The 15,966-nt window shown below is 50.2% G+C and overlaps 1 protein-coding gene across 1 annotated transcript in view; it reads right to left on the bottom strand.

The window, feature by feature from the left end:
- Positions 1 to 15,966, bottom strand: part of FRZB (frizzled related protein) — a 59,427-nt gene that overhangs the window by 11,324 nt on the left and 32,137 nt on the right. The window contains exon 3 of the mRNA XM_075001469.1: positions 2,437 to 2,502. Within this exon, the coding sequence (XP_074857570.1) occupies positions 2,437 to 2,502 (66 nt within the window). The remainder of the gene's footprint in view (positions 1 to 2,436; positions 2,503 to 15,966) is intronic.

The raw sequence follows: 15,966 nt of genomic DNA, 5'->3' as shown, positions 1-15,966 counted from the left end.
CGGGGTGCCAGGCTGGGGGACCAAACTTGGAGGGGGGACCAAACCTGGAGGGGGACGGGGCTGGGAGAGGGCTCAGTCACCCACCCATGTGGAAGGCCAGGAGCCACAGCAGCTGAGTCCAGAACCTCCTGTGGGGCTGGGATGGGGATGGGACCACAGGGAGGTAGGGGTGGGGTGGGGTTCCGTGGGCTCATCCTCTGCAGGGTGTGCGGCTGGGAAAGGGCACTGGGGCAGGTGTGCCTGCCCCAGCCAGGAGCTACTGACCCATCTTGATGCAGGAGGCTGGGAACAGGTCTGCCACACAGTGGGTGCCTGTCCAGGGGCTGCAGCTGTGGAAGGGAGCAGCTGAGGGCCAGGCCGGTGAGGGGGTGGGCAGTTGAGTGATGCGGGCAGTCATGGCCTGGGTGAGGGTGTCCAGGCTGCCGGCCAGCCTCACCCACACCTCCCATTCCATCGCCAGACAGTCCCAGAGCACACCAGTCACTTCCCTCACGACTGCCCGGTTGGACACATCCTCGCCCCACCAGCGCTGCCTTCATGTGGCCCAACCACGGTCACACGAGGATGCGGGCTGGGGCGATGGGGCAGCTTCCTGGCCCCCTGCAGCTGCATCCCACTCCAGTGGGCTGGAGCAGCTCCCTGACAGCGGACCTGCGGGGACAGAAGGGAACAGGGGGACAACCTGTGAGTGCTGTGTCCCAACCCTGAGGGGGTCAAGGCCCCGGCTCCACTAGCCCCCATCCCGCTCCCCAGCCATACAATGGCCTGTGGGTCCCGTGGGATCCCAGGTGCTGAGGGGTTCCCGCCTGGTGAAAGTTGGGCCACGTTAGGTGTCCCCCCTCCTTCCCTGTGCATGTGGGCTGCAGGGCTATTCCCAAGGGAACCTGGTTTCCAGGCTCTGTGACATCCTGATCGCTCCATACCTACCGGCTACAACCTCCAGGAGCTCGGGTGAGGCTCAGCTGGTCATCCCGGAGGGGAAGGCAATGACAAGAGTCCCAGCGCTGGAGCCCTCATCATAGATCTTGGTGGGCCATTCACCAGGTGGGGGGCTGCTGGCACCAGAGGGGCTGCCTCCTCATCGGTGTCTGCGGGGGCTGGGGGGGGGGGCAGCCGGTGGTGTCCATCAGGTGGTGCAGGGTGGCCACCTCCCTCGGCCCCTGGAGCCTGTGCAGTTCCCTGTAGTGGGAGCAATAGGCGGGCCATGCCCCCAACCAGCTGGCAGGGTCACAGACTTTGCAGTATGCCTGCCTCAGTCTTTCACTTTACTCCAGATGCTGTCCCCGGCATGGCTGGGTTCACCTTGGGCGATATGCCCCCTTGCCAAACTGTCATAGGGCTCCGAATTTTGCTGGCGGGCGCCGGTTTGCCAAAGGACCTCCTCCTGCCCCCATACAGTGAGGAAGTCCTTCAGCTCCCCTTTGCTTCAAGAGGGTCCCCTCCAGCACACCCCTTGTCTGGGCGCTGTGAGCCCTCTGAGGTGTCATCTGGGGCCTTCAAGGGGGTTGAGGGGTCCTCCTGTGCTGCCATGGTGGCCGGGGGTGGTGGGGTTGCAGGTGCTGGCTGGAGCTTTGAGCAAGGGCAGTTCAATGTGGAGCTCGTGGTGCCCCTGCTTGTGGCATGCTCTCAGCTTCCTACCTGGGGTTGCCAGAGAGCTGCTTCCTGTCAGCTGGCTGGCAGGGACCATAGTCCCTGTTTGGGCTAGCCAAAGTGTCTCTGTGCTTTGGGGGGGGCTGCCGCCACGGCAAACCCCTTACTTCGAAGCAGTGAGTGCAGCGCATCTACATACACCCTACTTCAAAGTTAAACTTCGAAGTAGGGCACTACTTCATTCCCAGGAATGGAGTAAGGACTTCAAAGTTAGCCTCCCTCACTTCGAAGTTAACGTTGAAGTACGGGAAAGTGTGTGTGCACACTGCAGGCTACTTCAAAGTAGCCCCTTACTTCAAAGTTAACTTTGAAGTAACATCCTAGTGTAGAGGCCGCATTAGTATTCTCCTGGAGCCAGTAAAGTGGCATATCACATACCTGACTGTGATTTAGGAAGTAAACAGCTTTATACATTGAAGCACCTGATCTTGCACGTTAATGTTTAAATACTGTTTTTAAAAAACTGTTCACAGAACATTTTAATCTCAAAAGTGACAAAAATGATGTCCTAATAAAATATTAAATATGTCCTATTAAAATATTAACTCAGTCTTGCCTCATCCTGCCATGAATGAATCAAGTTTTTCACTTCATGTTGTCTTTTTGTAGTTATGCTAAGAGATTAACTCAAATGCAATCAGTTTTCCTAGTACAAATGAGTGTGAAGTGATGATACGCACCCACAGGTGTGGAAGTTTTTGCCATCTCATTAATAAACGCGGGCTTCTCTGAAAAACTTAATTTATTCCTGAAAGGTCTGATATCTCACCATGCAAATGTCCTTACCATAGTTATAATTGTTCCGAAGATAGGTCTTCTGGGTAGCTTTAATAGGTTTACATTTGCAACGCTCTGCAAAACAGTAAACATTTGCTTTAGAACAAGGGACTGATTAAATGAAAAGCTCTGCCACATCCCCCATAATGTGCCTCAAATAAATCAGAAGGCAACAATTTATACATACTTTCATGGTTTTATAAAAAAAAAAAAATTAGGGTATTATCAGTACAAAAAGATAGTGAAACTGAGCACCTTACTACTGATTTAAGTCTACTCACAAAAAGCTTAGAGCGGAACTGCAGAAAATTCTGATACTTCAACATATGTTTTCATCCCAAATCTGAAGTCCCATGAGTGCAGGTACACCATTTGGCCAGCTAGAGGGAAGACTGCATTATATCAAGGGAGGTGTTGGCTGGTGAGGGAGCCTAGACCACTGCAGAGAACTGGGGGCTGTAACTATAGCCCCCATGAAGCAACGTGCCGCACAAGGGAAATGCAATTTAATATTTAACTGATTTAAAACTACTGACATACTAACTCAAAACGAGATACTCCATTTTGTTTTTCCCAACAGAAAATTGAAATATTTGCAGAAACTGCACTTCCTATCAATCACAGACCAAATTTTGCTTTCAGTTACCATGTCTAACCTATAACTGCACCAGCAAAACTGAGAGGAGGCTGTAGACTGCCTATGGAAGCTCTCTATAGAAGAAAAAAAAGCAGTCCAGTAGCACTTTCAAGACTAACAAAATAATTTATTAGGTGATGAGCTTTCATGGGACAGACCCACTTCTTCAGACCATAGCCATAGCAGAACAGACTCAATATTTAAGGCACAGAGAACCAAAAATAGTTATCAAGGTTGACATTTCAGAAAAATTGTAATCAAGGTGGGCAAATCAGAAGAGAAGAGAGGCGGTAGGAGGCAGGGAAGTTAAGACTCAGACAAAACAAAGTATGTAATAGAGTCCTTATAATGGGCCAGGTAATTGCTGTCCTGGTTCAAACCACGTGTTAATGTGTCAAATTTGAATATAAAATAGAGCTGAACGCTCTCTCTCTGTAGGCGATCCTTAAAGTTCCTTTTCAGTAAAACACAGATTTTCAGGTCATTAACAGAATGACCCACTCCATTGAAGTGCTGGCTGACAGGTTTGTGAATTCGGTGCTTTCTGATGTTTTGTGTCCACTCATTCTTTGTCAAAGAGTGTTTACCATTTGCCCTATATACAAAGTATGTGGGCACTGTTGGCATATGAGCTGCGTCCACATGTGCCGGCTACTTCGAAGTAGCCGCGCCAACTTCGAAATAGCACCCGTCACGGCTACACATGGCGGGCGCTATTTCGAAGTTGACATCGACATAAGGTGGAGAGACGTCGAAGTCGCTATCCCCATCAGGAGATGGGAATAGCGCCCTACTTCGACGTTCAGCGTCGAAGTAGGGAAAGTGTAGCCGTTGCGTGTCCTGCAACATCGAAATAGCGGGGTCCGCCATGGCGGCCATCAGCTGAGGGGTTGAGAGACGCTCTCTCCAGCCCCTGAGCTCGATGGTCGCCGCATGCAGCGGCCCCTTAAAGCTCCCCACCCCCTGCCTTCCTGTGCAGGAAGCTGAGAGAGCGTGCAGGCGGCAGCCCAGCCACGCAGCCAGCCTGCAAGCTCCTCTGCAGCCAGAACATCCCCCCACCGCTGTGATGGCCGCCCCCCAGCCCCCTAAGCGCCCCCAGGGCACCCCTCCCAAGGGGAGCCAGGGTTCCCAGACCGGCAGCCAGGCTGGGAAGCGGCAGCGGGGCCCCTCCTGGACGGAGGCCGAGCTTCGGGACCTGCTGGGGCTCTGGAGTGAGGAGGAGGTGCTCCAGGTAATGGGGAGCAAGAGGCGGAATGCAGATGCGTTTGCTCGGCTGGCCGAGAGCCTGGCCGCCCGGGGTCACCCTGCCCACACTCCTGACCACGTCAGAAGTAAGGTGAAGGAGCTGCGGCAGGGTTACACCCGGGCCCGGGATGCAGCTGGCTGATCTGGGGCCGCCCCCATCACTTGCCCCTTTTAGAGGGAACTCAGGGCCATCCTGGGCCCCAGGCACACCTTCTCCCCTCTGGCCACTCTTGATACCTTGGCCGACGAGCCCCAGCAGGCCCCGGAGGCAGAGTCCGCCCCGGAGGTAAGCCCCGCACCCCAGGGGCCCCCCCAGGAGCCCACCCCTGGGGCACCGGAGGAGGAGGAGGAGGAGGGGGAGTCCTCCTCCAGCGACGCAGGGCTGCAGATCCACATCCCGTCCTGGAGCTCCAGCAGGGCGTCCGCCCACCGGGTGTCCCCTGACCGTGGGAGTGGACCATCAGGTATGTAACCCCCTGGTGCACACCCCCAGGGTTGAGGGGCGGGGGTAACAGATATGACCAGGGCCCTCCCCATGCCCAGATGACCATGGCCCCAAGGACAGCAGTGGCATGTCCCTCAGAAGAGTGCATCAGCCCCTGCCCCCAGCACGACAGTGCCATGCCCCATCCCTGGGGATGGGGGGAGCAGAACCTAGGGTCCCCCGGGGGGAGGGGGTGGGACACCCATCAGCAGCAGCAGCAGCATCTCCTGGGGACGGGGATGGGGAACCAGCAGCAGAGGGGTGCGGGGACAAGGGCCACGGCCCGGGGGCCACACTAACGGCTGTCTCCACTCTTCTTACCCCCGTGTTCTGCAGCTGCACCATCGGAAGGACCGGACTGCGCCGGCGAGGTGTCAGTGGTCCCGGAGAGCCCACCAGAGCCATCACTCCAGGCCAGCCCCTCGGCGGAGCACCGACCAGCCCCAGGTCGGGGACGACGGCGGAGCCAGCACCACCCACGGACGGCGACGGACCCCCAGCTGCTGGCCATCCTTCATCGGCAGCTGGAGGTCTCCGAGCAGCGTCTGCGGGTGGAGGAGCGGTGCCTCCAGCTCCAAGAGCAGGCGCTATGGGGGGCCTTTAAAAGGAAATTTTTCTTCACACAGCGCACAGTCAACCTGTGGAACTCCTTGCCCGAGGAGGCTGTGAAGGCCAGGACTCTATTAGGGTTTAAAAAAGAGCTTGATAAATTTTTGCAGGTTAGGTCCATAAATGGCTATTAGCCAGGGATAAAGTATGGTGCCCCAGCCTTCATACCAAGGGCAGGAGATGGATGGCAGGAGATAAATCACTTGATCATTGTCTTCTGTTCTCCTTCTCTGGGGCACCTGGCATTGGCCACCGTCGGCAGATGGGATGCTGGGCTCGATGGACCTTTGGTCTGACCCAGTATGGCCATTCTTATGTTCTTATGTTTATGCGCACTTTTGAGCGCATAGCAGACTACCTGGCCCCCCATGCCGCGCCGGCCGCCGCTCTGCCCGCCCTGCCTGCTCCACCCACCGCTCCACCCACTGCTCCACCCACCGTCGCACCGCTGTCCGCCACCGAGGGCGCAGCCACCGAGGGGGACCTGGGGCCAGCTGACACCCGCCAGCCTTATTTCCTGGTCCGCCCGGCCCCCAGCCAGTCCCAGCGTGGGCTGCGGCCGAGGCGTGGGTCGCGGCCGCCCACCCCCAGCGCTGGACATTAGGGGGTGTGGGGCCCGGGACGTGGCCCTCCCCTCCCCCTTTGTATATATCCCCCTCACCTATGCTTTGTAAACAGTTTGTATTAGACCCCTGTTCTGTTATGTTATGATGATACCTGCCCCCCATGTAAATAGTTCTCCCCTTCCTTGTCTTCCCCTTTTGTTTCCTTTCATCTAATAATACGTATATATATAATATTTATTTTGGCTGTACATAGTTATGATATAATAATGAGTTCAACATACATATTCTGGTTTCACGAAAAACATGTCTGATTTTATTTACAAGAAAAGTGGGGGGGTGCTGTTGGGTGCTCCGTGGTGTGGGCGTAGGGGCAAGGAGTGTTGTGGAGGATGGGGGGGGTGCAGTGGGGGGCCTGCCAGCGTTCACCCCGCGGCCTCGTCGAACTGGGCCTGCAGGGCCTCCCAGACCCGGGTCCCTTCGGGGTCCACCTGGCGACTGGGGGCAGCGGGTGGCTGCACATCAGCCCTGCCAGCCTCCACAGCCCAGCCCTGAAAGAAGGCCTCCCCCTTGCTCTCGACGAGGTTGTGGAGGGCGCTGCACACGCCCACAATCTGGGGGATGTTGGTGGGGCCCGCATCAAGGCGGGTGAGAAGACACCTCCAGCGCCCCTTGAGGTGGCCAAATGTGCGCTCCACCACCTGGCACGTGTGGTTCAGGTGCATGTTGAAGCGCTCCTGGCTGGCTGACAGATGGCCCGTGTAAGGGTGCATGAGCCAGGGCCAGAGGGGGTATGCCGCATCTGCGATGATGCAGAGGGCCATGGTGGTGTCCCCCACAGGGATCTCCTGCTGGGGGATGTAGGTCCCCGCCTCCAGCCGGCGGCACAGACCCGAGTTCCGGAATACCCGGGCGTCATGGGTGCTGCCAGGCCAGCCCACATATATGTCCAGGAAGCGGCCCCGGCTGTCCACCAAGGCCTGGAGGACTACTGAGTGGCAGCCCTTCCGGTTTAGGTAGCGTCCTCCACTGTGCTCTGGGGCGCGGATGGGGATGTGGGTCCCATCCAGAGCCCTGAAGCAATTGGGGAAGCCCAGGGTGGCAAACCCCGTGATGGTGGCATCCGGGTCCCCAAGCCTCATGAGCCTGTGGAGGAGCAGGGCGTTGATGGTGCAGACGACCTGCAGGGGAAGCACATGGGAGAGCACCAGTGAGGGGTGTGCAGGGTGTGTGTGGCCCTCCCCTGCCAGGGCCCCCCTCCCCTCCCCTGCCAGGGCTGCCTCCCCCTCCCCCCGTGGGTCCTCTTACCTCCATGAGGACAGCCCCGATGGTGGCCTTGCTGACACCAAACTGCTGCCCCACAGATCGGTAGCTGTCTGGAGTGGCCAGCTTCCAGACAGTGATGCCGACCCATTTCTCCACACTGAGGGCACACCGCATGAAGGTGTCCTGGTGCCTCAGTGTGGGGGTGAGCCACTGGCATAGCTCCAGAAATGTCTGCCGGCTCATGCGAAAGTTCCTGAGCCAGTGGTCGTCGTCCCACTCTCCGAGCACCAGCCGCTCCCACCAGTCGGTGCTCATGGGGTAGCTCCACAGCCGGCGTCGTGTAAGGCGGGGGCGTGGGGGGGGGCGGGTGCTGCAGGGTTTGGGGTTGCTTTCTCCTCCCCTGCGGGCAGCTCCTCCTCTGTGGCTAGGATGTAATCAGCTGCCTCCTGCATGGCATTGAGCAGGGCGAGCACTGCTCCTACAGGGGCGGCTGGGTGGACCTCTGGCTGCTGCTGCTGCTGCTGGGGGTCCATGACTGCATAGCTCGAGGTGTGCGTGCCTATGGCTCTGCAGACCGCGAGCTGTGCTGGCTGAGTGTGTCTGGGAGGGGCCCTTTAAGGGAGTGGCTAGCTGTTGCCCCGGAAGTGCTAGTCCACCCTGTGACCCTGTCTGCAGCTGTTCCTGGCACCCTTATTTCGATGTGTGCTACTTTGGCGTGTAGACGTTCCCTCGCAGCGCCTACTTCAATGTGGTGGTGCCCAACGATCACTCCTGGAGGACGTGTAGATGTTATTCATCGAAATAGCCTATTTCGATGTCGCTACTTCAAAATAAGCTATTTCAATGTAGCATACACGTGTAGACGTAGCCATGATGGCATGTACAATGTTAGCTGCGGAACATGAGAATGTGCCTGTGATTTTGTGAATAACCTGGTTAGGTTCAGCGATGACATCTCCAGAACAGACATGTGGACACAGTTGGTAATGGGGCTTGTTGCAAGGAAAAGTTCCAAGATTGGTATTATTGTGGTATAGCCTGTGGTTGCTGGTGAGAATTCTCATAAGGTTGGGAGGTTGTCGGTAGGACAGAATAGGCCTGTCACCTAGGGCCTTCTGGAGGGTGGTATGCTGATTAAGGTTGTAGGTCTTTAATGAGGCATTGGAGTGGTTTGATTCGGGGGCTGTAGATAATGACCAGTGGTGTTCTGTTGTTGGTTTTTTTGGGCCTATCTTGAAGTAGCTGGTTTCTGGGTATTTGTCTAGCCGTGTCGATTTGTTTTTTCACTTCTCCTGGTGGGTAATTCAGGTTTATGAATATTTGGTAGAGATCTTGTAGTTTTTGGTCTCTGTCAGTAGGATCAGAGCAAATGCGATTGTACCTAAGGGCTTGACTGTAAACAATGGATCTTGTTGTGTGTGCAGGATAGAAGCTAGAAGCATGTAGGTAAGTATAGCAGTCAGTGGGTTTCTAGCAGAGTGTGGTACTGATCAGGCCATCCTTGATTTGTACTGCAGTGTCTAGGAAATGTATCTCTCGCATGGAGTGGTCGAGGAGTAAGCTGAAGGTGGGGTGCAGATTGTTACAGTTTCTGTGGAATTCTTGTAGAGTCTCTACACCATAGGTCCCAATCTTAAAGATGTCATCGATGTATTGTAAGTAAAGGAGGTGAAATAGGAGATGAGAGCTGAGGAATCGTTGTTCCAGGTCAGCCATAAATATATTAGCATATTGTGAGGCCATGAGGATGCTCACAGCAGTTCCACTAATCTGGAGGCATAAGTTGTCCCCAAAATGGAAATAACTGTGGGTGAGAACACAGTTACCACCGGATTATCCAGTTATGTAGACTCCCTCCTCACACCCTATGCCACCAACACTCCCAGCTATCTCCAAGATACCACTGATTTCCTGAGGAAATCACAAAACATTGGAAAACTTCCTGACACCACCATCCTTGTCACCATGAATGTAGAGGCTCTGTACACTAATATTCCACATAAAAATGGATTACAAGCGATCAGGAGTATCATCCCTGACGTCACCACAGCCAATCTGGTGTCTCACTTTTGCTCTCAGCTTCCTGCCATGGGGTTCCTGCGTACATGCTGCTTTAAGGCGGCCGGACGCAAGGATCATAGAGCCCTGCTGCTGCTGGCTGGAGTGGCCTGCACTCCAGCTGACCGGCACCATGTCAGACCCCTCTTTTGAAAAAGCAGGATGTGCAGCGTCTACACATGTACTCTTTCAATTTAGTTTTTTGAAAGGGGAAGAACTTCCTGATATGGGATCGGAGTTCAAATTTCAACATCTGTGCCTCATTCCTTCAATTTTGTTTCAAAAGACAGCGTTCCACGTGTGGATGCTCCTCCCCTTCTTTCGAAAGAGGGACACTTATTTCGATGTTTTGTGCACATGTAGACCCAGTTTAGGATAGTTATTTCTAAATAACAGCTGTTATTTTGAAATAACTTTGTTGCGTGAGCTATTTCAAAAGTTGCTCACTCTCTCGGGAGCCTTTACTCATACAGTTGCTATCTGAAGAGTTGATTATTGATCATTTTAGCAGAAAAAAAAATCAAGCTACTTCATTATTTTGGATATAGTGGAAGTTACTGATACATGGTACAGTTTAGCAGCTGATTGCTTTCAACATTTGAGGTGGGCAAGTAAGAGACATTTATACCCCCCCCAACACACACACCAAATTTACAATAATGCTTAACATCTGACTCAGAGCCAGCTCCCTGATGCGTTACACGTGCCCTGTCCCCTGTCACTCCTCTCCCAGCATTGCTGTGCCCACTAGAGAATCTCCCCCATTATGTTTGCTCAGCACACTACATTCTACTTCTGTTCAGAAATTCGCAGAGAACATCCTACAAAGTGACAACTGCACCAGGGACTCTTCCCCGAAATATCGTGTTCCAGAACTAGGCATATCCTGTTAGCAATATGTTTTGCTGTTCAGCGCAGATCAGTAGTCAAACTTGGAACAGAACCCGGGAGCCTTGACTCACACACTCATGCTTTAAAACATCTGACACTTTCTCCCAAGTCATGTATAGAATCATAGAATACTAGAACTGGAAGGGACCTCAAGAGGTCATCCAATCCAGTTCTCTGCCATTACATCAGGACCAAGCACCATCTAGATATTTACCCAATCTGTTCTTAAGTACCTCCAATGATGGAGATTCTACAAACACCCTAGGCAATTCATTCTAGTAACTAACCACCCTGAAAATTAGGAAATTTTTCCTAATATTCAATCTAGACATTCCTAGCTGCAATTTAAGCCCATTGCTTCTTGTCCTGTTTTCAGAGGCTAAAGAGAATATTTTTTTTCCTCCTTCTTCCTTGTAATATGCTTTTAGGTACTTAAAAGCTGCTATTGTGTCCCCTCTCAGCCTTCTCCTTACCAAACTAAAATCCAGTTCTTTTAATCTTCTCTCATAGGTCATATTTTCTAGACCTTTAATCATTTTAGTTGCTCATCTCTGGACCATGTCCAATTTCTCCATGTCTTTCCTAAAGTGTGGGGCATAGAACTGGACACAGTACTCCAGTTGAGGCCTAGTTAATGTGGAGTAGAGTGGGAGAATTACTTCTCATGTCTTAGTTACAGAGAGGTAGCGGTGTTAATCTGTATCTTCACAAAAAAAAAAGCAGTCCTGTAGCACTTTAAAGACTATCAAAACAATTTATTAGGTGACAAGCTTTTGTAGGACAGACCTACTTCATCAGATCTGAAAATTCTCTGTTGCTCACAACACTACATTCCTTTTTATGTATGCATCCTTCAATATTAAAAGCAGTAAAACCCACTACAACTGATATATATAAACTGAAGATCTAAAATGACAGTGCCCATTTCAGGCATTTCAATACAATCCAAAAAGGACAATTCTAAAAATGAACTTGCATTTTTCAGGAAAGATTTTTGCACTTTGCAAAATATCACGAAGTTGTGTTACTGAGTTCTCAACTTACTTTGGTTTCAATGTATATGTATCATTACAAATTTAAAAAAAAACTGTGTGTAGGGAAAAAAAGAATGTTTCAAAGGAAGTCCAGTTTCTCTTGAATTTCAGAACGCATCCTCAGAAATCTATATATAGAGTCCCACAGCGTGGAGCTTTTGTATACCACTGTTTTAAAATAAAAAGGCAGAAAAGGGAAGTAATTTTTGGCTTTCATTGAGCCTATGGGAATTCATGTACACTTAGATCAAATTATGGCTCATTTTGTAAACTGCCTCAAAACAGGTGTTCAGAAAGGGATCATTTCTGTAACCCTTATTCATGTTAAGTTCACATTTCAAAACCAAACTGAGTCAGACCTGTATCCAGGACTGTTACCTTAACAACATATAATGTCAATCCCTTCAAATTTCTCTTCTCTGCAGAATTTTATTACACTACACTAGCAAAATATGAGGTGGTTGAAACTGACAACAATATTACATTGCGTTAGCATTCTTAAATATCATAACAATCTCAGAAACTGCTTTACTACAAAGAATACTGGGGTGCACTAGGAGAATTTCCAGCAGATCTAAAGATGTTGTTATTCCCCTTTATTAAGTGCTGATGAGGCCATATATAAAGTACTGTGTCAAGTTTTGGACCCCTGTATAGAAAGGATGTGGATGCATTGGAGAGGGTCCGGCAGAGGGAAACAAAAAGGATTAGGGTGCTGGAACACATAACCTACAAGGAAAGGCTGAGGGATATGGGCTTATTTAGTTTGCAGAAGCAGAGAATAAGGGATGATTTGATAGCAGCCTTCAACTTCATGGGGGAGTGGAATGAAGAATGAAGAAAGGCTGTTCTCAGTAGTGACAGATGACAGAACAAGGAGCAATGGTCTCAAGTTACAGTGGGGAGGTGTAGGTTGGATATTGGGAAAAACTATTTCACTAGGAGAGTGGTAAAGCACTGGAATGGGTTACCTAGAGAAGTGGTGGAATCTCCATCCCCAGCAGTTTTGAAGTCCCAGTTTAACAAAGTCTTGGCTGGGATGATTTAGTTCGGGTTGATCCTGTTTTGGGGATGGGGCTGGACTCAATGGTCTCCTGAGTTCCCTTCCAGGCCTGGGATTCTATGATTCTATGAAAATACTTTACTGTTATTGTCTTAGAATATAATCAATCAATGGGCTTCCCTCTGCTCCCACTGAATGATACTATCCCCTTGCAGGGTGGATAATTTTTTTTTAAGGAAAAAATAGAAAACCTGAAATTTTATTTAAATTGGATGTTTTATTTTTAAATAAAATACTGGCTCTCTCATTTAAAAATAACACTTACAATTAAATCTCATCACAAACATGCTACACATAGGCATACCTTCTCATAAAAATTAATTAATGGCTCCAGTCTGTCCAGCCTAACTACTAGCTCTTTTTTTTTTTTTAAATAAAGTTCTGGGCTTTAAATTTCTGTTCCTCACCAGACTCAAAAGTAACATGTCCAAAGAAAGACACAAGCTGGTTAGGATTGCTTTTGTTCTGTGGTTATGTGGTGGTGACCCTGGGGCAAGCATGGCGAGGAGTTAGTTTAAGACATTGTCTTAAGACAGAGAACCAATATACAGGAAAGGATAGAGGCAGCATAGAAAGAGCAGTGGCGTGGACTGGAAGGGAAAAGAAAAGACATTATTCAGCACACACACACACACACACACACACAACTTCCTACATTTCCCCCCACTTTTGCCACAGAAAAACTGTCCTGGCTTCTGGCTTTAAGAGAGACCCTATCTGAGAAGATTTTGAAGAAATTTGTTCCATGGATAAAGAAAGAAAATTTGTCAAGTGTAAGCAAGAAGTTGAAGGGACTAATTGCAAGTATGAAACCTCATAAAGAAAGCTGCTTATTGGGAGAAAATCATGGGGCTGAAGATGTGCATGTGGCTGAGTGGATCAGTGGGTTAGTAACTTTAAATAATTCACTTTGCAATGCACCATTCCTCGAGACACTCACTATGCCTTTCAGTGTACGTGTGATTGACAAGTAAATTCCCAAGCTGTTTGCTGTGTTGGATGTTGCTAGAAAAAAGTTTTTCTTAGCTAATCCTAATGGCTTGTTTAATTAGTTAACTAGGTTTAGAATCTATCCTCAAGTATACAATACAGAAAACTTCAGTGAAAGAAATCTAGTGTTGCTAGTTGCCATTGAGTGTCATTTCCTTATTTTCTATTATATAATATACATCCCTTATTTTGGAACATCAAGGTAACAGACCACAATGGTGATACCATAAGCCTCTTTCCTATTTTAATTCAGCATAACTCATCTTTCCCAAAGGAAGCCCATTCCATACTAGTTCTCTCAAAAAACAGAAGTGCCAGTGAGTTCAACAGGATTTTCTCCAGGCACAGTCCGTCAGTCTGAGCTTTTTTGGTAACTTGATTTAAATCAGTGATTCTTTTTTAGTGATTTAAATCACCTTAATTTAAATCAATTCACCCTAACTCTTATCAGCACTTTCAATCTGTAGATTTCAGAGAGCTTTGTAAAAGGGCACTAATTGGAATCACCTTCAGAAATGGGGGACCTGGGGCAAAAAGAATTTAACTTGCTAAGGCAAATTATCAAGCGACCAGTAGAGCTTGAACGAGAACCAAGGTCTCCTGACTCCTACTATGGTGCCCTATTCACTGGGCCATGTTGCACTCAGTGGAAAAATGATGTGCGTATAAAATAAAACTTGACTGATTAATCTGATGTTTCTTACAAAGAAGGAATTATGTGAGGAAAGGTAAAAGGCACATCCAGAGGAGAACATGGCAGAATTATGCTGTTGAAAGATGCAATGTCTCTTAAGTTGACGGGGAGCAAGCAGGGAAACATCTTTTTCTGCACACATAACATAAATAGACAGTGATCACCCTGGCATAGCCATCTTGTTGTGCAGGAGCATGGGACATAACCTCACCCTGCCAAGCCATCCTCTTCTGGAGCTGCCAGAATGACTGACAGTGCCCTGCCCACCTTTCCTCTAGCACCTAAAGCATTGGAAACCAAATGGCAGTTGACCCTAACTCTGTTGGGAATCCAATGAAACACACAATCTTTAAGAAAAAGTCAGGGATAGTTAGGGGCCCTGTGTGCCATTTGTGCCTTTAAAAATATCCCTTACAAAGTATGTTGCTCCCACAAAAACCAGTTTGTTTTGCTGATCAATATACGTATTAAAGGTTAGCAAATGTTTCACTGCAATAATACGGAAAAGGAAAAAAAAAAAAAAAAGGAGAAGCTACAAAACAACTTTATGAGAGTCTCATGAAACAGATAACAATATAGTTTCTAGCCACGGAAGGAAAAATATATTTATAGGTAGACGTGGAGGCAAGATTTTGACAACTGACTTTACTAGGGATAAGGGCTGCTTTGAGGAGATTTAACACACTGATATCACTCACAGGCAACAATGCACACAACTATTTGGAACATCCTTTTGAAATCCACTCCCGAATATTTTTCAAAGTCCATTTAAAATGGCAAAAGATAAACTTGTTTTAATGAACATCTAAAAGCAAATATTAAAAAATAATGTTCTTGTCTGGTGGGATTAGCTTATGTTTTTCAGAATGAAAAAACGTACAATACACTCATCCCTCGCTATACAGGCACACTTGGTTCCCAACTTTCTGCTTGCAGGTGAAAACTTGTAAGGGGGACACTAAATTACCATGAAAATATGTGTAAAAGACTCTGATTGGTTCCAAGTGCTCCTACCTTGAGGCAGGAGTGACACCAGGTGGTGCTGCTTTTGAAAGGTAAGTGAACCTTGTGTTGGGGGTTTGGGGAGGGTTAAAAGCCGGGGGCAGTCTGGGGACATGAGTGGGAGGGAGGGTTAAATTTTTGGCTGGTTGGGTCCATGGTGGGCAGAGGGGGAAGGGGTTCAGGCTTCTGCAGGTTGGGTCTGTGGGGCCGGCGGAGAGGGGGAGGTTGTGGCAGTTTAGGTGCGTGGGGCTGGCGGAGGGGGTGTTAAGGCTGTGGCGGTTTGGGTGCATGGGCCCAGGGGCATGTTTAGGTTGCTGCAGTTTGGGGGTCTGCGGGGCCAGTGGGGGTGTTCAGGTTGCTGCAGTTTGGGGTTTCTGGGGCTGGCTGGAGGTTTAGGTTGCTGCGGTTTGGGGTCTGCAGGGCTGGACGGGGGTTTAGGTTGCAGCAGTTTGGGGTCTGCGGGGCTGGCCAGGGGTTTAGGCTGCAGCAGTTTGGGGTCTGCGGGGCTGGCCAGGAGTTCAGGTTGCAGCGGTTTGGGGTCTGCGGGGCTGGCCAGGGGTTCAGGTTGCAGCGGTTTGGGGTCTGCGTGGCTGGCCGGGGGTTTAGGTTGAGGTGTTTTGGGGTTTCTGGGCCTGGCTGGAGGTTTAGGTTGCTGAGGTTTGGGGTTTGCAGGGCTGGCTGGGGGTTTAGGTTGCGGCAGTTTGGGGTCTGCACGGCTGGCTGGGGGTTTAGGTTGTGGCGGTTTGGGGTCTGGGGGGCTGGCAGGGGGTTTAGGTTGCGGTGGTTTGGGGTCTGCGGGACTGGCTGGAGGTTTAGGTTGCGGCGGTTTGGGGTTTGCAGGGCCGGCAGGGGGTTTAGGTTGCGGCGGTTTGGGGTTTGCAGGGCCGGCAGGGGGTTTAGGTTGCGGCGGTTTCGGGTTTGTAGGGCCAGCAGGGGGGTTAGGTTGCGGTGGTTTGGGGTTTGCAGGGCTGGCCGGGGGTTTAGGTTGCGGCGGTTTGGGGTC

This window comes from Carettochelys insculpta, chromosome 8, assembly GCF_033958435.1.
Source record: "Carettochelys insculpta isolate YL-2023 chromosome 8, ASM3395843v1, whole genome shotgun sequence".
In the NCBI taxonomy this organism is placed as follows: Eukaryota; Metazoa; Chordata; order Testudines; family Carettochelyidae; genus Carettochelys; species Carettochelys insculpta.
This window is presented reverse-complemented; position numbering and strand designations above follow the sequence as displayed.